The 23,889-nt window shown below is 42.2% G+C and overlaps 1 protein-coding gene across 1 annotated transcript; it reads left to right on the plus strand.

Moving 5' to 3' along the window:
• Window positions 1–79: 79 nt before the first annotated feature.
• On the plus strand, window positions 80–23,806 carry rmdn3 (regulator of microtubule dynamics 3). Its single transcript, XM_041976114.1, has 12 exons — window positions 80–710; window positions 1,900–2,089; window positions 3,389–3,532; window positions 6,848–7,172; window positions 9,240–9,342; window positions 11,891–11,951; window positions 15,337–15,412; window positions 16,134–16,211; window positions 16,324–16,422; window positions 17,931–17,984; window positions 22,778–22,867; window positions 23,005–23,806. The coding sequence occupies exons 1-12, from the start codon at window positions 509–511 to the stop codon at window positions 23,056–23,058; spliced, it is 1,476 nt and encodes a 491-aa protein (XP_041832048.1). The 5' UTR covers window positions 80–508; the 3' UTR covers window positions 23,059–23,806.
• The last annotated feature ends 83 nt before the right edge of the window (window positions 23,807–23,889 follow it).

The raw sequence follows: 23,889 nt of genomic DNA on the forward strand, positions 1-23,889 counted from the left end.
GTGAGACCTGATGCTTTGGATACTTCCGGTGAGGAGTTGAGATATGATCGTTGTCGGCCATTTTCCTGCGGTTGGGTGCCTCTTGCTGCTTTTTTATTTTGTAGGTGCAACCGGAAGAAATGTTCGCACGGGCTAAGCTAACTGTGTTGTAGCTGCAGTTCATGTTTTAATACCATCTTTCTAACTGCCAGATAAATGGACATTTTCCTTGGATGTAAACAGTCTATTCGCATTAACTAGTCTTAGAAATGGTAACAGAGGAGGTTTTAAAGATAAACTTAGCGCTTGCGTGGAGTTTTTATTTTTAATATGAACGTTTTATTTGTGTAATGCTAATGGCATAATATGTTCGCTATGCGCGTGCCAAGCCTGTTCGCTCAAGCAAGCTATTTTATGCTAGGTGGCTGAAAAATGTCACTGTTATTTTAGACTAATAACATCCAGTAGTGTTTGGAGACTTAAAGTCGTTGTAAGGCTAAGTGCTAAATAACGTGTGGCGGCTGTAGATATGAACATCCACCTCGGGAGGAACGGGTTAATCGGGCTCACCGTCGGAGCTACGGCGGGCTTGGGCTTGGTTGCTTTCATAGTTTACAGGGAAATCAGTAAGAGGAGATGTCAGGGGCAAGTGTCGGAGACCCAGCCAGCACCACGGCTGTTTGACGCGGGGGGAGAACCAGCGCTGATGCGGGAGCAGCTGGATGCGCAGGGTGGGTTAGCTTCATCCAGTTTGTACAGACGGAGCCTGTTTAAAGATGTACGCAGGCACGTGTGAATGGATAGATGCATGCTTCCAAAAGAAGAACAGATTTTAGGAAATGTATTTTCCTATTGCGAGGAAAGCCAGCCAGTGTACACTTTGGCACTTAAATAGATTTTAGTCTTTATTTCCCGAATATATTACAGATGAATCCAGTAGTAGTTACCTTCACAACGAGGCACAACTTGCCCCGTTGTAGCTCCTCCTTTCTGTGGGAGAATGCAGTCATCAAATCCACCAAGAAAGCTTAGTTGCTCCTGTCGCAAAAGCACCATCTATACAAGCTATACCTCCTTGTTAAGGTCACTGTACTAAGTGTTGAGTTAATTACAAGAAAATGTTGGCACAGTCTTTTTCACATTATCCATTGGTTGATTATTAAAGATGCACTGTGTAACAAAATCAAAGGCCAATGACAGAAAAATGAAGGATATCTTTAAAACGGTTTCTATTAGTATCTAATAACTTTACTAAAATAGCTTGTGTTTTTATTCTCTCAGACTTAGCTATTTATATGTACTTAATGACTGTGGGTCCACAGACATGGCAGCTGCCATAGTTGTGCCACCATTTTTTACTGCATTGTGTCTCGAATGGATAAACAATTTTACCTCTGAGCTTTAAAACTGCAGTATCAACTTTGTTTGAAAGGTGCTATAGCACTGTTTGGGATAATTAACAAATTAAAAAGACCATAGAAAAAGACAGTACACATGTACACAATGTTGAAGTAGTTACCTCTAGTACAGTTATTGCTGCACCTGAGACCACTGAATCCACTCACAGATTAAAAAAAATGTCTGGATGTTTGGCCACTGAAGGCCACCATCCATTCTAGCCTCGTTTCCATTGAGTGGTTCAGTTCGGGCCAGTACGGTCCGGTGCATTACTGAATGGTCCAGGCATACCAATTCCTTGGTATTTGAAGTCATTGCTATGCCCATGTTCACCACTAGATGTCAGTAATTCTCCCACACTGTATCTTTAAGTTAAGGACTGGCTGTGTTAAGATGACCACACGCTGGAGTTGCAAGAAAGGAAAAATGTTGAACATGACTTCATTCACTGCAACCTGAGTTTGAAACAAAAGTAGAATAAGGGTGGTGAAAAGTTTAAGTCTTTTTTTTATCCTCCTTCAGAGATGGAAGCCCAGCATCAGGCTTTAGCAGCAGTGGAGGCAGTTGTGCAGGGGCTGTCCCCAGAGCAGCAGCTGGAGCTCAGGAACCAGCTGGACCAGGTGCTGAACTGTGTAGCCTCATTGCGCTCAGAGGTGGCTGAGCTGAGGGGTGGCTTGCAGGACATCGCTCTGCAAATCATTCAGGATGTCAAGTGAGTGGGACTCAACTTTTACTCAGGTTCACAGTGCAAGATTTTAATGTCATTTGTTCACACTACTTTACATGTTTATCTTATATATATATATATATATATATATATATATATATATATATATATATATATATATATATATATGTGTGTGTGTATATATATATGTGTATATATCCATTTTAGGATTAATAGGTCAAGTTTATCTTCATGACAACTGTGAGAGGGTTGAATTTTTTTCTAACTCATCCGTTTGGATGTCATTTAATCTTGAAATCTGGCATAATTAGGGGCGTGTCCTTTTGATTGACAGGTATCCAATATCCGCAGCAAGACCCGAGGTTTTTAGCTAGCTAACAGCGGTGTCTTAGCTTTAGCGTGCCTACCTTTGTTAGCTGCTTAGCTCTGGATTAGCTCTGTTAGCTCTTAGCTACAGACAGCTTGGAGTTTGATGGGTGTCAATCATCCACCCCCACCTTCACAGTCCCCCTACCAGCTCCACCTCTTTGCCAATTTTTGAATTTTCCGGGAATGACAACACGCGTGATGCTGCCAAGACAGGACTCCAGACTAACTTTTTTTACGAGGAGCACAGCAGCCCCTAACTTAAATTTTTAGGAGCGTAAGCAGAAAATTTAGAGGCGCACTGAAGTCACCTTCCATAGCAAATATTCACATTTCTTCTCATTTTCACTGTATTAGTGAAAAGTACTTGAACGATAAATTCAGAAATTACAATGTTTACAATTCACTTTGTTTTGCAGTTGACATAAAAAAAATATCTTACTGGCCTCACTGATACAAAACAAATAGACACAGAACTTGTCAAATCAAATCAAATTAGATTTGATGATTTACTGTTTACTGCAGCACCGGAAGCCTCACACACTGATTGGCTGAGTGCATCATGTGGGACGGCTTACCTCACGTGCAGTTGGTCTGCATGTTTCCTGACCTTGACCGTGAAGACTGCAAAAGCTGCGCCAGTTACAGTAAAGGCAGGTTTTATATTTTAACTCAGGGTCCATGTGGGACAGGTTCTGATCCAGACCACAGTCTGCTTGTTAGTGACCTCTGCCCCACATGATCTGTACCGAAGGGAGTTGACCGCTTCAGGAGGCTTATCTCAGACATGTCTGACATCCATCATGCAGATCTGTAGCTGTCGTGCTATTGTGTGGTGTGCGTGGAACATCTTAAGTCTGATGGATGATATAGAAATGGACTTTTCTGCTGCTGTTTATTGCATTAAGCAAGGAATTTGGGTTTCTTTGACTGATGTTGCTCCTCCGCCACTTTTAGGAAGGGAGTGGAGGAGAGTCAGCATGTCCGTCGACGGCGTCATCTTGTCCATAGAGAGCGTGCTGACTCCACCAGTTCGAACTCAATCTACTTCACTGCCAGCCAGGGGGTGACCAGCACTAACGAAGAGACCAGTGAAGGAGGGTATGTAATAAGTAGTATAAGTACAATTCACTGAGTTGGTGTCACTGTTACATAAATTTATACTTTTTTGCTGTAAAATAATGAATATAGAGCAAGTGCTTAACAACTGGTACCCATGTTTATCTACAAACACAAGTTGAATTTACCTGAACACAAATATTCGGATCATTGACCTCATTGTATGTAGGATAGTATTTTGGGGGTGGTGTTTTCATTAGATGTTGATAATATATGTTATAGGGACACATCTTAATAGTATTTCTGACTCACGTTCACACATACGTTCTATTTTTAAAGCCAGATTTAAAGTCATTCATTTCTATCTGGTCATTTCACAGGGTGCAATCATTTGATTGAAGTGCTTTCATGTTTTTTGGGAAAGATCTTGAGACTCCATTTGAATTAATTTGATAATCTCTGAGCTCCAAATAAGATGTAATTTGGCTCAAGGTGATCAGAAACTGCTGTCTGTTTGGCAGTTTAACCGAACTGGGTCAGTACTGGAATTGTTGTGTAAATGAGGCCTAAGGTAGAAAACTGATGTGAGCAGCGTCCATCCATTCTTTATTTAAATCTTTTATTTATCTTCTATTTAACCCTATAAAAAAATCTTTGAGTTTAGAAATCTTTTTCAAAAATGACCTGAGCAAGAAAGGCATCACAAACACAAGTACACAATTTACCGTCTAACAAACAGAGATCAGCTTTTAAAACACAAGAAGTGAAACAAAGGTAGCAGCCAACATTGGGTGAATAAAACGCAGCGTGGGTGGAATAATACAAAAAAGTTTAAAAACAGTCACATTTACTGAGAGATTTTTCTTCTCAAACCCTTAAAATTGACCCTTAAAACTCCCCCAGAGAGATCAATTTAGTTAATTTCAAAACAGTTTTAAACTTATTCGAAGTGGAAGGAGCAGCATATTTATAAGCTTTTTCCCCAAGTTCTCTTCTCAGTCTAGGGACCGCCATCTGAGGCTATATTGGTTCTTGGACATGTAGGTAGAAAAATATAAAGGAACTGGGCCGAGAACAGTTTTATAAATAAAAAATTAGCTAATGTAAAAGCCTGTGTACATAGAGGGACGGCCATTTAGCTGTAGCACATGAAGTGCAGTGATGTGTACGATTTCCACAGCCGGTAATGAAACACCGAGCACAGGTACACAGGATCTAGTTTCTTAAGATACTGACGAGGGGCAATAAAAAACAACACATCACCATAATCCAGCATGGTAATACCTAAATACTTATAGGATGAAACTAGTTCTAGTTCAGTCTCAGGACCAGAACCTAAGTGTAAGTCAGGACCTAAAAAGCCTCGGCATCCTGCTGAAAAAGCAAACGACCAAAAACGGAATAAAACGAGGATCAATATTGGAGGATCTTTTGCAAGGTGAAGTCTGAGCTGAGTTTCTCCTTGACAGGTAAACACTGGAATTTTGCTTAAATTAACTAAAAAGTTTATCTTGATTTACAAAGAGTCTAATTTATTCTCTGCACTCATTAAATGAATTTGTGTGACTGTATGGACGTATTAGTGGAGTAAATTGGTGGCCTGTTAGTTTACAACAACAAATGTAATGAAGTTTGTCCTTATAAACTTATGAAATTAGTATCAAATTAATGTATTAAGTGAGACAAAGAAAAAGCTGCCGCTGCGTGGCATTTGTTGATTAATGTTATTTTATGCTAACATAAATTAGCGCATGAAATTAGCGTTAGCATTGCAAAGCATAGCAACTTCCTGTGTGTGAATCATCCTCGCTCGTCATCATCATGTTTGCCGGCGCTATGTTCTACGTCCTCCATAGACTGAATATAAAAGAACCATCTTCTCACAAACCGGCAACCTGCGTGAAACTCTGATTTGAAACACTTGGTGTCAATGCTACTTATTTTGCCTTTAAGGCTGTTTCCTATGACATATAAGGAAGTGTATTTGTTGTTAATGGTTCATATGGTAGGAACTTACTTTTTAAGTTGTCTGTGGAAAAAAAAATACAATAAAAACATTGAAATTAAAAAGAACGAGCAGACCACCTATATTTGCTAAAAACCACCCATCCATCCATTTTCTATATCACATGTCCAATGAAAGGTCGTGGGGAAGCTGGAGCCTAACCCAGCATGTTTTGCAGGTGAGAGGCAGGACGTCTAAAAACCAATTTGAATATATCACAAAGGACTTAAAAAGAGCAAATAGTGCATTTTTGAAAAAATAAAATGTCCGTCAGATTTGATCTTCCGTTGTTTCATGCACATCCTGTGGATACAGTACTGTAAAAAAAAGCAAAAGAGGTGCTACAGCATAATCCTTATAGAACCAGGCTGGAGCTACAGGTACAACTAGCAACTGCTAACAATGCTAGCAGTTTAGTCCGAGCCTGGAGCTGCAGAGGGCGCTAGCAGCGAAGGCTGGAACGCCTCATGGAGCTAGCAGTGAAAGCCAAGGCAGGAGCCAAAAATGGTGTTAGCAGTGGAGGCTGGAGCTGCTGATGGTGCTAGCAGTTGATGGTGCGAGCTGTGAAGAATGGAGGTGCTGAATATGTTAGCAGTGAGGGTTGGAAACACTGATTGGTGCTTGCAGTAAAGGCCAAGGCAGGAGCTATTGATGTTGCTAACGATGAAGGCTAATGCTAGAGCTGCTGATGGTGCTACCAGTATAGACCAAAGCTGAAACTGCTTGTAATAGTAGTTTAAGGTTGATGCTAATACCAGTACTAGCAGTGATAGCCCAATTGGAAACAGGCTAAACCCAATGATCATCAAACAGCACTATATTCATATTCATAATGTTGTGTCCATTAAGTTGTAAGCCTTAATCTCTAAATCATATTAGAAATACATTACACAGACTCAATCCATTAATTCTCTTCTATTCTGTTCTATAGTAATTTAGCTTTTATCCAAAGTGACTTATATTTGAGAGTAAGAACAACACAAGAATTCAAACAAGAAGGGAGATCATAATTAAGTGGTAGTCAGACTGCTGTGAGTCCAGCAGTGAGAAGAAAATCAGACCTTGATCACAGAGCATAACAAACACAGAAGGGTATGTGCAGCCATCTTGGAAAAACTGCGTAATGAAGACAGATTTGAAATGAACTTTATCCTGTAATAAAGACATATTTGATAGTTCTGGACCGTTACCATGACAACAGTCTCTTTATTGGTACAAGCCAGAAAACTTTAATATAATTAATGGACGTTGTTATAGTTATCTTCCAGCTGTATTTGCATGTATTTGATGTTTTCGGCCACTGAAATTAAAATGCTATTAGATGCATCCCTAAAAAAAACTATTTCTCTCAGATACTCGACAGCCTACGCAGAGTCGGACTACACGGATCGGGACACGGACAGAGAGGAGGGTGAGCCGGAGCCTGATCAAGAGTCTGAGGAAGAGGAGGACAGGAGCTGTGCCACAGTCCTTAACCTCCAACAAGAAGATTCCCAAGAGGAAGAGGTGGAAGTCGAGGAGGGGAAGGAAGACAAGACAGAGGGAAGGCTGCAGCTGATGACAGAAGTTCCTAGTGGGGAGCTGGCTCTTCTCCTGGCTCAAAGTGACATCCTTCACACTGGAGATGCCAGGTTGAAAGCAGAAGGCTTCCAACTGCTGATGGATAACAGGACTGAGGTGAGTAAGGGAATGCTCATTTGGTCTGGACCTAAGATTTAGCAGATTAGTGTTCGGCTGAGGCTATGTTCACCCTGCAGGTCTTACAGTAGGGCTACTGAACTTGCAGATTTTCTCAGTGATGCTCCCGGCTAATTCAGCATCATCTTCATCTTCTGAGATCTCTTCAGCCAGTTAAAGCCAGTCTGATGTCGACTCTTGTCTTACCTCTGTCCCTTTTTGTCTTTCTTTTGTCCAGTTTAATTTATGATTTTATTATTGCCTTTTACTACTTTTAATGCTTTCTTTGCACAGGGCTTAAATGATAAAGGGAAAAAGGTAAAGGTACATGTTGTCAAGTCCTGCAGAAATAATGCAACTCTACAAAATAATCAAGAGTACAGAATGTGTTTTCATTGCTCCATCACCTGCATGTGGGCCAATTAATCGGTTATCAGAATTTTTTTCTGCTAAATATTGGAAATGGCATCTGCTCAAAAAATCAGTTGGACTCTTGAAAAAAAAAGAAGTGGCTTTTTGTCCGTTCTTTACATTCAGTCCTGCTGCGTCCCACCTCCTCCAGCATAGCATTGTGATGTCTGTCAGAGGAAATGCTGTTCAGACTGAGGAGGTGGGCTTAGGTCTGGAGAACCTGGGTTTGAGTCTGGAGAACTATGCCACCAAAGGAGAACCAGTTTGGGCCCTTGAGCAAGGCACTTAACCCCTCCCAGCTGTTCCCCGGATGCCGAAACATGGCAGCCCACTGCTCCCTAGTACATCTAGAGATGGATAAAATGCAGAGCTGAATTTCCCAACTGGGATTAATTAAGTAAAAATTATTACTGTTATTGTTTTAGTAGTTGTTTGTGATTTGTATCAATTACTTATTCCAGCCTTTTGTTGCTCCTGTTCCAACTATTCTGAGATATGTTGCTGCCATCAGATTCCAAATGAGCCATTTAACAAAGCGTCCAACTTTTTTTGGAATTGGGTTCATAAAACCTGTTTCTAAAGAGAAAAAAGGTTTGGATGTTCAGCAAAGTGCAGTCAAAAGCTAAATTCAGTGACTTTCTTATCTCAAAAACCTGTAGGTAGGTATAATCCATTAATAAATGCTCTGTTCCTGCTTTATTTTTTCAGGGCTGTAAGGGGGTTTCCTAGTTGACACTGTTAGAACGAGTCAGTACAAGATATGGACCACCATGCATTCATTGTAGTGAATTTCAAGTAATCCACCTAAATGTACATTTTTTGGTTAGTGGAAAGACACCATAGCATGGAGAGAACAGGTCCAAGTCCATGTCTGGACCAGGATCCTTTCTACTATAAGTCGGCCAGTTTATTGCCAAAGTGATTTTACTACACGAGATTTTTTAATTTCTTTTCAGACCAACTTGCATGGATTCAGGTCAGAAAAAGGCAGCAGATTTCTGCATAATGTCTTGTGTTCTTGTGCATAATAATGGTAGTTTTCAGAAGTGTTTCTGATCCAGTGATGATAATATTATGTTTTAGACGTTTATTTATTTATTTAATCATTATTTTAATAGTATTTACCACATATTAGAAATTCTTAACATTTTTGCATTGTGAGAAATTCTTCTGCCTTTTCTTCTTCAAAAAAAAAAATATATATCAGTTAATGGCTGGTGGGAAAATTTACACCTTCTTTTTTGCATTTCACAGCTTTTCTTATATACCTCTCATCAAGGTCAAATCAGTTAAAAAACACACACACGTGTGTGTGTGTGTGTTTTAACTGATTTGATCTTTTTTATCTTTCCTTCCGGTCTTTTTAGTCTTTTTTTTATGCTACTTGTATTTCTTTAGATGTTTTAAAAAGTAGAGTGAGACTAACCACATCATTTTGGTCATTGAAGAAATTTTTGCTGTAGTTGAACACAGTTGTTCAAAGTTAAGACAACTGTTAGAACTTATATCACCATGATCTATCGTGCTAGCTGTCGTGACCAGGCTAATGTGAGCTGTAGTAGGCGTTGCTCGACTCGTGTAATCAGAGTAACATGTAGTTTGGTAATGGAGCATTTTTAAAAATCTGACCCTGTGTTCCTGATTCTGGCCCTGCAGTACGGAGACAGCAGGGAGTTTCTATGGCGACTTGCTCGAGCCTACAGTGATATGTACGAGTCAGCAAAGAACAAGCAAGAGAAAACAAGCTATGCACTAAAAGGTAAGACCTGCATGCGCAAACATGTTTGTACTATTCAAAAGATTTATTTCCTGTTTTGAATAAGACCTGATGCACATATTGTAATGGGAACAGAAACAACTGATGAGAGCCGCTTGAGGAAATAAGAAAGACATAATTCAGTCAGCCTCTCATCAGCTTGATCCAGTGGGTGTTATTTTTAAAAATGGCAGTTACTACACAATTACCATTTTTTTTTTATGGTTGTTACTACACACTCCTCCTGAGCTGCCACCTTAGTGTGGTGGATGAGTTTGCACGTCCTGACAATCCTAGCTGCTATTTTGTCGGGGGCTTTATGCCCCTGGTAGGGTCACCCATGGCATACAAGTGTCTAGGGGAGGAACCAGACAAAGCGTGGCTCGAAGCACCCCTAAGACAACGAAAAACTATGGACCCAGGTTTCCCTTGCCAGTATGTGGGTCACAGAGGCCCCCCTTCTGGAACCAAGCCTGGAGGTGGGGCAAAGAGGCGAGCGCTTGGTGGCTGGGCCTTTGCCCATGGGGCCCGGTTGGGCTCAGCTCAAAAGGGTGGCATGGGGTCCCCCTCCCGTGGTCTCACCACCTGCAGGAGGGGCCATAGGGGTCGAGTGCAGTGGGAGCTGGGCAGCAGCCAAAGGTGGGGACCCTGGCGGTCTGATCCTCGGTCTGATCCTCGGCTGCAGAAGCTAGCTCTAGGGACGTGGAACATCACCTCTAGCTCTAGGGACATGGACTGGTGCGCGGGGTTGAGCGGTTCAGGCTAGATATAGTGGGATTCAACTCGACGCATGGCTTGGACTTTGGAACTACTGTCCTTGAGAGGGGCTGGACCCTCTTCTATTCTGGAGTTACTCCCGGTGAGAGGCGCTGAGCAGGTGTGAGCATCCTCATTGCCCCTCCGACTTGGCGCCTGTACATTGAGTCACGCTCTTCCAGCGAGACCTGGAAGGGCGTGATTGGGAGCAATGGCCCCCCTGATCTAAATCCGAGTGGTGTTTTGTTGTTGGACCTCTGTGCTCGTCATGTAATGTCCATTACGAACACCATGTTCAGGCATAAGAGTGTTCACATGTGCACTTGGCACCAGGACACTCTAGGCCACAGTTCGATGATCGACTGTACTGAGTCGTATCGCCAGACTTGCGGCCACATGTCTTGGACACTCGGGTGAAGAGAGGGGTGGAGCTGTCTACTGATCCCCACCTGGTGGTGAGTTGGCTCATATGGTGGGGGAGGATGCCCGTCAGGCCTGGCAGACCCAAGCGTGTTGTGAGGGTCTGCTGGGAACGTCTGGCAGAGTCCCCTGTCATAAAGAGTTTCAACTCCCATCTCCGGGGAGCTTCAACCATGTCCTGGGTGAGGCAGGGGACATTGAGTCCGAATGGGCTGTGTTCCGTGCCTCCATTGTCGAGGCGGCCAGCTGCAGCTGTGGCTGTAAGATCGTCGGTGCCTGTCGTGACGGTAACCCCCGAACTCTTTGGTGGACACTAGCAGTGAGGAATGCCGTCAAGCTGAAGAAAGAGTCCTATCGGGCCTTTCTGGCCTGTGGGACACCAGAGGCAGCTGATGAAGGCTAAGCGGGACGTTGCTTTGGCGGTCACTAAGGCAAAAACTCGGGCATGGGAGGAGTTCGGAGAGGCCATGGAGAATGACTTCCGGATGGCTTCGAGAAGATTCTGGTCCACCATCCGGTTGCTCAGCAGGGAAAAGCAGTGCTCCATCAACATGTGTACAGTGGGGATGGGGATGCTGACCTCAACTCGGGACTTTGTGAGGCAGTGGAGGGAATAGTTCAAAGACCTCTTTAATCCGACCAACACGTCTTCCGATGAGGAAGCAGAGTCTGGGGACCCTAGTGTGGGCTTTCTTATCTCTGGGGCTGAGGTTGCTGATGTGGTTAAAAAGCTCCTCAGTGCCAAGGCCCCAGGATAGATGAGGTCTGCCCAGAGTTCCTTGGGGCTCTGAATGCTGTAGGGCTGTCTTGGCTGACACTCCTCTGCAGCATCGCGTGGACATCGGGGACAGTTCCCCTGGACTGGCAGACTGGGGTGGTCGTCCCCCTCTTCAAAAAGGGGGACCGGAGGGTGTGCTCCAACTACAGGGGAGGCCCTGGGGAAGACCCAGGACATGCTGGATGGACTACATCTCTTGGCTGGCCTGGGAACACCTTGGGATCCCTACGGACGAGCTGATGAATGTGGCCCAAGGAGAGGGAAGTCTGGGTTTCCCTTCTTAGGCAGTTGCCCCTGCGACCCGACTCCAGATAAGTGTCAGATTCAGTGAGAAGATCCAGAAAACTGGAAACTCGTAATCCCAAATTGACCAAACATAAGGGAGTACATCCTCGTAACTGTCTGTGTAGCAGACATCAAGTCTGGAAGAGGTGTCCGTAGAGCCTCCGTGGAGCTATGCAGGGCTACGGTGGTGACAACACGCGAGTATAAATCCACCTCAAGACTGCAGAGCCACAATCCTTCACTTTGCATGGAAAGGGTAACACAGGCATGAATCCTGCTTGTATTTTATTAAGCTGTGTGCTGCTGTTACAGGTCGGGAGGAGGCGGAGGTGGCCCTGAAGAAGAGTGGTCTGAATGCTGAGTGTCACAAATGGTAAGGCAAGGCAATTTTATTTGTAAAGCACATTTCATGTACAAGACTATTCAAAGTGCTTCATATAAAATACTAAAAGCATTACAGCGGGGTGCAGGAATCGATAACAAGTGCATTAAAACAAACTTTAAAAGAAATTAAATAAAAACTAAAAGAAAAAGCTATAATAGATAAAGTGCACAAAATAAAGTTCCAGTGTAAGTAACAGTTGTTTTGATAAAAGGCAGCAAATAGAAAGTTTTTAACCCTGATTTAAAACTGCTGAGTCAGCAGACCTGCAGTTTTCTGGGAGTTTGTTCCATACATCAGCGCTGCCGCTCCACGTTTAGTTCTGACTCTGGGAACAATAAGCAGACCTGACCCTGATGACCTGAGGGATCTGGTTGCTTCATAACAAACCAGAAGATCCTGAATGGATTCAGGTCCTAAACCATTCAGGTCTTTGTAAACTAGCAGCAGGATTTTGAACTCTGTCAGCCAGACAGGCAGCCAGTGTAAAGATCTGAGGACTGGAGTTGTATGATCTGCTCTCCTGGGGCGTCATTCATCAAGCTTTTATAGGAACAAAAACCAGCGTACATCAAATACAGTCAACTTTTGGGATTTATGAAAACCAAACTTGACGGGAAAATGTTCCTACCTCCAGGTGTACTCACAGAATCTAGAGAAATGGGGAAACGGTGACACCAACGGTCCAGAATAAAAACAAGGAAACGATGTGAAATCTGAGACATTTGTGCACAGTCCTCTATTACCTTTCACACCACATGTTAGATATTAAAGCTGTTTGGCGAGATGAATAAAGAGGTGGATTCCATATTAATCCTCCTAAGAGCCACGCACCAGTAATGCCCACGCTGTGCCCACCATTTAAACATTTTTACGTTTGTCAACGTGGTCCATCAGGATCTCTGTCTCCCACCCCGAAAAAAATCCACTTCTTCCCTCTTTTTCCCTCCTGAGAAATCATGCAAATGATGTGATGAATATTTATTACAGGCATCCTCCTGACCATTTATAGCCACCACGTGGGCGTGGCAAGGAGTTGCCTTACGTGCGCCCACTTTAGAGTTGATTCTGATTTATAAACGGAAACAGACGTAGGCCATGCGTGCACACCCTTTTATAAATCTGAAAGTAGAAGTGCAGCATTTCCTTTTAGCGCAGCTAACACCACCTGTAGTTTGCTTTGCTACAGTTTGATAAATGAGGCCCCTGGTCATAGCGACGACTGGAGTCCTAGGATCTACTTTCCTGGTCTTAGTGAGGACTGGAGTTCTAGGATCTACTTTCCTGGTCTTAGTGAGGACTGGAGTTCTAGGATCTACTTTCCTGGTCTTAGTGAGGACTGGAGTTCTAGGATCTACTTTCCTGGTCTTAGTGAGGACTGGAGTTCTAGGATCTACTTTCCTGGTCTTAGTGAGGACTGGAGTTCTAGGATCTACTTTCCTGGTCTTAGTGAGGACTGGAGTTCTAGGATCTTCTTTCTTGGTCTTAGTGAGGACTGGAGTTCTAGGATCTACTTTCCTGGTCTTAGTGAGGACTGGGAGTTCTAGGATCTACTTTCCTGGTCTTAGTGAGGACTGGAGTTCTAGGATCTACTTTCCTGGTCTTAGTGAGGACTGGAGTTCTAGGATCTATTTTCCTGGTCTTAGTGAGGACTGGAGTTCTAGGATCTACTTTCCTGGTCTTAGTGAGGACTGGGAGTTCTAGGATCTACTTTCCTGGTCTTAGTGAGGACTGGGAGTTCTAGGATCTACTTTCCTGGTCTTAGTGAGGACTGGAGTTCTAGGATCTACTTTTCTGGTCTTAGTGAGGACTGGAGTTCTAGGATCTACTTCCCTGGTCTTAGTGAGGACTGGAGTTCTAGGATCTACTTTCCTGGTCTTAGTGAGGACTGGAGCAGCAGCGTTCTGGACTAACTGCAGGTGTCTGATGGACTTTTTAGGGAGACCTGTGAGGACAGCATTACAGTAGTCCAGTCTACTAAAGATTAATGCATGGACCAGTTTTTCTAAATCCTGCTGAGTCATCAGTCCTTTAATCCTCCAGATGTTCTTTAAGTGATAACAGGCCGACTTCACAGCTGTCTTAATATAACTGTTAAAATCCAGGTCTGAGTCCAGGACTACTCCCAGATTTCTGGCCTGGTTAGTTTGGAACAGTGTTTCTCCATCCTGGTCCTCAGGACCCACTGCCCTGCATGTTTTTAGAAGTAATCCTACTTACTACACCTGAATTAAATTAATGGCTCGTTAACAGACTGCAAAGAACGTGATGGGGAAGTTCATTAATTTGAATCAGGTGTGTTGGAGTAGGAACACGTCTAAGACATGCAGGGCAGGGGGCCCGAGGACCCGGATGGAGAAACATAGGTTCAGAGCTTAGCTGTTTAAAGCTGAGTACTGACTTTTAATCTTTATTCCTTGGCTCCAAAAACTATTATTAGGCCCGAGCACCGACGGCAGTGTGAAGGCCTATTGAAATGCAAGCGTTTATTATTATTCTTCCGCTTCTTATTCTTCTCATAAATTAATTGCATTTTTTGAGGCCTGAACATGCTCGAAAAGTCACCAAAGTTTGCCTATCCTCCCCCGTTGGAATGTGAAAATTTTCTCCACAGATTTATGGTGCCTCGCCACTAAATGTCGTCAAGCTTTATGAAGTTCGGTACACATGTTCTAAATTCTCTGGCAAACAAAAAAATCTTCTTGGAGCACTGCCCTAAAAAACAGGAAGTCGGCCATTTTGGGTCAAAGTCACCATTTTAGGGTTTTACTGACCTCTCATTTGAATGAGAGATATTATTGTACTGACACCAAAATGGCTCAGGATGTTCAGAAGGCATGTGTGATCAAAAGTTATCAAAATCTTTCTCAAAGGAGAAAGGGCGTAGAGGGGGCGTGGCCTCAAAGTTTGATGCCTCGCCATGAAAGACGAAATTGATATAACTCCCACATAAAACAACATATGTGAACCAAAATGGTCATGTATGATGCCCGTTCCATGCTGACAACATCTACATGTCCAGATGTTGTCAATGCCATAGCCCCGCCCCCTTGAAACAGGAAGTATTTCTTACCCTTTAAAACCTTAAAAGCCTATTCAAACTCATCAATATCATCCTTCATGAACTCATGATTGAAAATATGACTGACATTTGGCACGAGAAGTTCTGGGTTACTGACCAGGAGGATTAGTTAGCCTGTCAACAGTAAGGAACAAGTCTCGAGCTTTATTGCTGTTCTTAGCAAGGATGTCAGAAAGAAAGATCATTTTGATTAACACAACAAAACTAACATCTGACATTAGAAATCTGCTTAAACAGGTTTTGTTCTATCAGTGATTGGTTTTCATGTCTCATGTATAATTTCTGTGTCTTTAGGTTTGCTGTGCTGACTGGATTAATCTCAGAGCATGAGAGCATGCACAGTAAACTCAAGAGTACCCACATACTGAAGGTAATGCAGACACTCTGTATTTCATAAAGGTTCTGGATATTTGACAAATTTTGGTACAACCCCAGCTCAAAAACATTTGGGATTCTGTGTAAATAAAAACAAAATAAAATTATTTCCAAATATCGATAGTCCATATTTAAACCCAGAAAAACAAACAACACATCAGATGCTTAAACTGAGACGTTTAAGCATTTTATGGAAAATATGAGCTAATTTAGAATCTGAGCCATTCTTCAGCATTGATGGAGCTTTACAGATGTGTAAGCTGCCCACGCCATAGGCACTAATGCAGCCCCATCCCATCAGAGATGCAGCTTTTCACCTGTCCACTGATAACAAGCTGGATGCTCCCTCTCCTCTTTAGTCTGCAGGACACGCCGTCCATGCTTTCCACAAACTAGTTCACATCTTCATCCAGGTTTCCACTTTGCCTCAGACCATTTTAATGAGCTTTGGTCCAGAGAAGACGGAAGAAGCTGGTTCTGGATCTTGTTCACATCTGGCTTCTTCTCTGCATGATGGAGCTTTAACCTGCATTTATGGGTTTCAGGGTGAACTGTGTTCACAGACAGTGGTTTCTGGAAGTCTTCCTGAGTCCATGCAGTGGTTTCCAGCAGAGAACCATGTCTGCTTTTAGTGCAGTGCTGCTTGAGGAAAGTTTGTTGTTGTACTTCTTTTTTACATTTTCATTTGTGTTTTATCACAATTTTTAAACACTCAGGAGCATCTGGACCGGGCGATCGCCCTCAGAGATGACGACCCCATGTGTTTCTACCTGCTTGGAAGATGGTGTTATGAGGTGAAACAAGAAGCTGACTTCTGTTGTGGATTGCTGTTATCAAATGAAAAATGTATTTATTGACCCACATAACCCCATTTAATATTTCAGTAATGTTTCTGTCTTTCTGCAGGTCGCCACGTTGGACTGGCTGGAGAAGAAGGCAGCTGCTGCGCTTTACCAGAGTCCTCCCACCTGCACTCTGCATGATGCTTTAGAAAACTTCCTCAAGGTACAAATCCCAGAACTGCATGTATGAATCACTCAGTTATAGATAAATAGATAAATAAATATTCATAATACAAAATTTAGTATTTTTGTATCCATTTATGTATGTATTTATTACATTACATTAATTTATTTCTGTATATCTTTGCTGTATGATTATAAAGCAGGATTGGAGACAAACTTCTAGCAATGAATAAATAAATGTGGAAATAAATTAAAATTATAGAAATGTGTCAATGTTAAAATGAATACATACATAAATGCAAAAATATGCTGGATTCTTTAATTTGTGTAAAAAAAAATCACCTCACACCAATCACATGGCAGCAAATCAACACATGTAGTCATGTAAACATGATGAAGACGACGTGCTGAAGTTCAAACTGAGCATCAGAATGAAGAAGGAAGGAGATTTAAGTGACTTTGAACGTGGCATGTTGTTTGAGTTTTTCAGAAACTGGGATTTTACACACACAACCATCTGTAAGGTTTACAGAGAACGGTCTGAAGAAGAGAAAATATCCAGTGAGCAGCAGTTGATGGTTGAGTCAGAATCTGCTGGAACCATCATGAAAACATGGATCCATCCTGCCTTGGATCAACGCTTCAGGCTGCTGCTGGTGTAATGGTGGGGGGAGGTTTTCTTGGCCCACTTTGGGCCCCTTAGTACCAACGTGGCCTGGTTTAACCAGCACAGCCTACCTGAGTATTGTTGCTGACCATGTCCATCCCTTTATGACCACAGTGGAGCATCTTCTGATGCTACTTCCAGCAGGATAATGCACCATGTCACAAAGCTCAGATCATCTCCACCTGCTTTCTAGAACATGACCATGAGTTCACTGGACTCCAACGGCCTCCACAGCCACCAGATCTCAGTCCAGTAGAGCAGCTTTGGGATGTGGTGGAACGGGAGATTCTCATCATGGATGCAGCCGACAAACCTGCAGCAACTGTGTGATGCTGTCATGTCAATATGGAGAAAACCTCTGAGGAAGGTTTCCACCACCTGCTTCATCTATCACACCAAGAAATGATGCAGTTCTGAATGAAAAACGGGTCCAACCCGATACTGGCAGGGGGGACAGAGAGTAAATATTTCTGCTAATTGCATCATTGGTCCTCCATAAATGAGAGAGCTATGATGAAGTCCAGCTGCTTCGTCTGACACGTCTTTATTAAATGGTGAAGTTCTTAACTTCCCATTTTCTCCACTGATTTATTTGTTCTGTTTAATTTAAGCATCCAGATAAACTCCTGCACACATAAAGTAGCAACACACCAAACTCCAATAAATTTGTTGAGTCTGGATCTCATCGGGCATGTGACTTCACACGTCTTCACACACTTTCTAAGGTATTCTTCCATCAAAGATGCTTTGAAGGAAAACAAGCAAGTGCTCATCAATCCCTCAGCAAGTTTCCTCCTCCTCAGTGAGCCTTGAATCTTGTATTAATTACAAAAGATGTGTGAATGATTGTATTTATTTTTTCTGTATTGTCCAATTTTCAGGCTGAAGAACTCAGTCCAGGTTTCTCCAAGACTGTGAGACTATACATCGCCAAGGTAACGTCAAATATACTGATCCTCAGTGAATAAGGGATTTACTCAGCAATCGACTGTATATTTGTTGCATATTAAGTTATAAAGCATATAAATATGATTTGCATATAAAGTTGTAAAGTTGTCAAACATAACTTCACATTACGGAGCCTCAGTCAAGCCGTTAAAGGTCATCATTAGCAGCTGCTGCTCAGGTTCACTTTACTGGATGGAAAAAAGGGATGAATGGGAAGGTAAGAACTGAAGAAACATCCATTTACCTAAATTAGTTTGTGCACGTTTAGATAACTTGATGCACATTAAAGATGACACGTGACCTGGCAGAGACTAAGATGACATGTTTCAGGTCTGAGGCAGCAAAGACCTAATGACCATATCTTTCCAGGTAGGATATATCCCAAACATTTCCAGGAATTAAATGGTCCATTTCTGTTAAAATACAAAAAAAAAAAAAACAAAAAAAAAAACAGCATTGCAGCCGAATTTATTCACTTTAATTTATTGAAGCATCTGATTCACATTTTTATTTTATCTTTACAAAGTTTCCTTCAGCCTTGAAAAGAAAGCAGGTCCTTTACAAAGTTGATTTATTTAGTAATTCAATTCAAAAAGAGAAGCTTGTATAATGTCGACATTAATTCCTCACAGACTGACATATTTCAAATGTTTATTTCTTTTAATATTGATGATAATAACTGACAACTAATGAAAACCCCAAATTGAGTATCTCAGAAAATTAGAACATTGTGGAAAGGTTCAATATTGAAGACACCTGGTGCCACACTCTAATCAGCTAATTAACTCAAAACACCTGCAAAGGCCTTTAAATGGTCTCTTAGTCTAGTTCTGTTGGCTACACAATCATGAGGAAGGCTGCTGACCTGACAGCTGTCCAAAAGACGACCATTGACACCTTGAACAAGGAGGACAGATACAGAAGGTCACTGGTAAAGAGGCTGGCTGTTCCCAGAGCTCTGTGTCCAAGCACATAAATAGAGAAGCGAAGGGAAGGAAAAGATGTGGTAGAAGAAAGTGTACAAGCAACAGGGATAACCACACCCTGGAGAGGGTTGTGGAACCAAACCCATTTTAAAATGTGGGGGAGAGTCACAAAGAGTGGACTGCAGCTGGAGTCAGAGCTTCAGGAACCAGCAGCACAGACGTATGAAGACGTGGTTTCAGCTGTCACTTTCCTGGTGTCAAGCCACTCTGAACAAGAGACGGCGTCAAAGCGTCTCGTTTGGACTAAAGACAAAAAGGACTGGACTGCTGCTGAGTGGTCCAAAGTTATGTTCTCTGATGAAAGGAAATGTTGATGTCCTTTGGAAATCAAGGTCCCAGAGTCCGTAGGAAGAGAGGCTCAGAGTCCACGTTGCTTGAGGTGAAGAGTAAAGTTTCCAGTCAGTGATGGTTTGGGTGCCAGGTCATCTGCTGGTGTTGGTCCACTGTGTTTTCTTAGGTCCACGGTCAACGCAGCGTCTACCAGGAAGTTTTAGATCACTTCATGCTTCCTGCCGCTGACCAACTTTATGAAGATGCAGATTTCATTTTCCATCAGAACTTGGCACCTGTACACAGCCCCAAAGCTACCAGGACCTGGTTTAAGGACCATGGTATCCCTGTTCTTAACTGGCCAGCAAACTGGCCTGATCTGAACCCTGTAGAAAATCTCTGGGGTATTATGAAGAGGAAGAAGTGATACGTCAGACCCAACAATGCAGAAGAGCTGAAGGCCACTATCAGAGCAACCTGGGCTCTCATAACACCTGAGCAGTGCTGCAGACTGATGGACTCCATGCCATGCCGCATGCTGCAGGAATTCAGGCTAAAGGAGCCCCGACTAAGTACTGAGTGCTGTACATGTCATACTTTTCATTTTTCATACCTTTCAGTTGACCAATATTTCTAGAAATCCTTTTTTTTTTTTTTATTGGTCTTAAGTAATATTCTAATTTTCTGGTTAGAATTATTATTCATCTGATATGAACCAGGTTAACCAAAGCAGCTTCACACAGCAGAAATTCAGCCTTTTTTCTCCCTCGCCATCACTTTAAGGTCACAATGAGGTCATCTTGGGACACTTTACAGACCAAATCAATTCAAGACTGAATAAGTTCAGAGGGGTATTGCACGAAACCAAGATAAGGGATTAAGCCGGGATATGTTGGTTATCCTGGCTGAATTTAGCCCTAAGTCGGTTGCATGAAAGCAGCTCAAACTAATCCCGGCCAAGTTACTGTGGTGATTTATCCGCTGCAGCTAGCCTGCTCCAGACCAGGCTAACTGCTCAGGCTAAGATTAATCCTAGCGAGTCACCTGCATGTCCAACGTCAATTCTGTGAGGAATTAATGTGTTTTACAGCATGTCCATGGTCTTCCTAAGTATGGCGCGTCATTTTAATCATCCAGTATTAAAATATTACATATACAGTCACTGTACATTTAATCCAAATCTGTTCGTAATCGCAACAGCCTTTTTATATGGATTCGAGTTGTAGTATTATTATTCTATTCTACAGTCATTTAGCAGACGCTTTTATCCAAAGCGACTTACATTTGAGAGTAAGAACAACACAAGCATGAATTCAAACAAGATGGGACGTCATAATTAAGTGTTAGTCAGACTGCTTTTGAGTCCAGTTAGACCCAGGTGCTGTCGTGTAGTGCTAGTGCAGTGCATATAATTTTTTTTTTTTTTTAGTCATTTTATTTAAATACAGGATCACAATTTCATCACACAATATCAACTTGGTCATAAGTGCATGATTTCATCAGGCCAAGTGTTATATTGCTATGCTAATGAAGACTGCTCGTCAAATTGCTGTCAGAGGTTTTATAAATATGTGTTTTATTGCATTAATTGAGATTACAAAACACAGCGGATTAGGTTACAAAGGTGTATTCAAAGAAATCCGTGACGAGGGCAATGTAGAATATTCAGGTCCAACTCCCCTTCACCTGTTCCCTCTTCATAATGGCTTGCCCTTTATCGGAGGATGTGCTGGACGAGGAAGCCCGCATCCTCAGAAGAGCATTCAGACGTGAACGAGTCTTCAGGGACAGCTCACATCCCCTGGCCTTTGGAGATGACTATGTCATTAAGAGATACAGATTTTCGGTTACTGGATTTCCAGGTCCAGTTTTCTGAGTGTCCGGCATTTAATCTCAAGATCCAGCTCCATTCCTTGGAGCTTGCTCTTTTTGAGTCTGATTTTAACATCTGCCAGCTCTATCTCTCTCTCCAGGTGCCCTGAATAAAGCGTTCTGACAGTTTGTGAGGTCTGTAAAGGAAATGTCAGTTAGCACAGCAGGATTTGTGCATAACGTAGATTTACTTTAGCCAATACTCACAATGTTACCAGGCCGCTTAGGAGACTGTGCAGCATCCGGGTCCTGCTACACATTTTCTATTAGCACCACATCACTGACTTCATATCCTTCATGGAATAAATAAGCAGGCCAATCCCATAAAACTGACATGCCTCAAACCTTCTGGACTCCACTGACACAGTCTCCTCATCTGCAGACGTGCATTCTGCAGCTGCAGATGTGCCTTCCTCCTGCCGTATACATGCAGCGAGAGGACTTGGATTAAGATTTCACAGAACATACCAAGCCTGTGATTTGGAGACACTGTACTAACCGGATCATCTTCTGGTGGCTCCAAAAGCGTAATTGTGTTTTCAGACACTGCAAGGTTATCCAAAGTCAGACACTATATTATATTTGATTGTGTTCCATGTGCAGTAGAATTGCAGTACTTTGTGTACCTTGTATGAAGCGGACAGTTTCTGTGGCTGGGACAGAGTCAGTTATTGTCCCTCCCTGGATCCCCTCCATCACTGGCCTCCCTTTATTTAAATGGAGGCCAGTTCCTCTGCTGGAGTCACATCCTGGCTTGGTGGACGCCCCCTGTGCCAGTTCTATAGGCCTTTTTTTAACTGCTACAATCATACAGACATTGAACATGTCAGCAGACACCTCATCTATTCACCTCATTTGTTCACGGTTATCTACTTTGGAGTCACTTACCAGCCTGCAAAATGTTCTTACATTTAATTTTTTCTTGCTGCAGGTCCTTTTATGGCCAGACAGGTTTGTCCTTTATGAAGGACAGAAAGATAAAATAGATAAAAACGTTACATGAGGAAAATAGATTAAATGACACATTGTGGATAATTGTTTGCACCTAATCATACTCTACATTTCCTGAGTAACATGCACCTGCTTGTCACTCTTAAAGTATACAACAGTTAGTGGATTTGAAAAGTAATCCTTTAATTGTAGCCTAATTATGACAGTTCCAGTGGAGCACTGTTTATTAATTGTACAGTTTTTGACTACTTACGCATTGAGCCGGTCGGCTATTGTCTGCCAGGCTCTCTCGCGTTCTTTACTTATGGCATTGGTATTGCCTTTTTTCCTTATAATATCCTTAACTTCGTCAGAGAACTCCGTCAGGAGCTGTTGTTCAGCGGCCGTGACGTAGGACGCGCGACTTTTATCCATTTCCCCATCGGTGATTCTGTGAGCGATCGCGAGGTCTGCTTCAGTATGCCATGCACACGCACTTATCCCAACTATCTTCACCTGGCTTAACCTAGCCGCACCTTCTCATCCTGGCTCAGCAAACGTGCAACCAATTAAGCCAGGATAGGCCGCGCAAGCTAGGTCAAGCTGGGCTTGTTTAATTATCCTGGATTTCTTTATTCTGGTTTCGTGCAATACCCCTCTGGTCTTCCTTCATGTGTGTTCTGATCCTTATAAAACGAATAATCCTGCTGTTTGGTTTGTAGTGTCACAAAGAGCTGGGGAACATCTCAGAAGCCACAAACTGGACCAAGTTGGCGCTGAAGATGCCCACAAACTCTCACGCTTTAACCAACGTAAGAAACTACACTGAGCTACACAGTGAACGAGCATGTCGTCATAATTTAGGCTTTCCTGGAGGTTAAATGTATTTTTAGTTTGAATATTTCAGATTTAAATGTTAAAAAAACAACTTTTTTTTCTAATTTCTCAGGATGAAGAAACGTCTGAACTGGAGTCTGAGCTTCAGGCCTTAATAGAAACATAAATGTGACCCCCCCCTCATCTGTGGATGTTTGTGAAAACGAGTCGTGTTTGCAAAATGAGAAAAATATTGTGGCTTGTAACATATCTGCTTTATCTTTATTTCTTATATTTAATGAGTTGTTTGTTTTGCAGGAATGATTAAAAAACATCTTAAAGACTTTAATTTTGTAAAAACCTGAGCGAACGAAGCTACGCTGGGATTTAACTCCGATCTGCCGACATCCACGTGTGCTGGTGGTTTTTACACCTAAACTCATGAGTCAGTTTCAGGCTGTGGAAATAAAAAAGTAACTTTAAATGTAGTTAAGAGCTCAGATTCTTTATTGCTGATGGAGTTGGAGCATTTTCCCAAAGTCAGGAACAAATATTTATTCACCAGGTTGTAGGTTTGGTGAACTTTTCACCATCCTAGAATTTATCAAAAATAACTGAAAATTAAGTCTTTTTCCCTGAAATGTTCCTGAATGTAGAAGGAATATGAAAACCATCATTTTATAAATACGTAACCACTTATTTTTGTAAAATTAAAGTTGTTCCTGTAAATAAAAGTTTCATTTAAACTTTATTACAGACTCACATTTGAGTAAAAATATTTGTTGTAAAGCAGCAGAATGAGGAAAGTTTGTTTGGAAAAGCTTGTTTCCAGCTGAAGTAATCGTACCTGATTTGAGGGTAAAGATGTTTATTTTGACTCCTTGACCCAGAGTCAGGATAAATGTGTCTGAGTCTAATAAACTTTATTCTGAATGGAGTCGGACTCCTTTTCTGTACACATCACTCATCCTGTGCTCCTGGTTTCTCTCAAACCATTTAAATAAAGTTGGGTTGAAGG

This window comes from Melanotaenia boesemani, chromosome 22, assembly GCF_017639745.1.
Source record: "Melanotaenia boesemani isolate fMelBoe1 chromosome 22, fMelBoe1.pri, whole genome shotgun sequence".
Lineage (NCBI taxonomy): Eukaryota > Metazoa > Chordata > Actinopteri > Atheriniformes > Melanotaeniidae > Melanotaenia > Melanotaenia boesemani.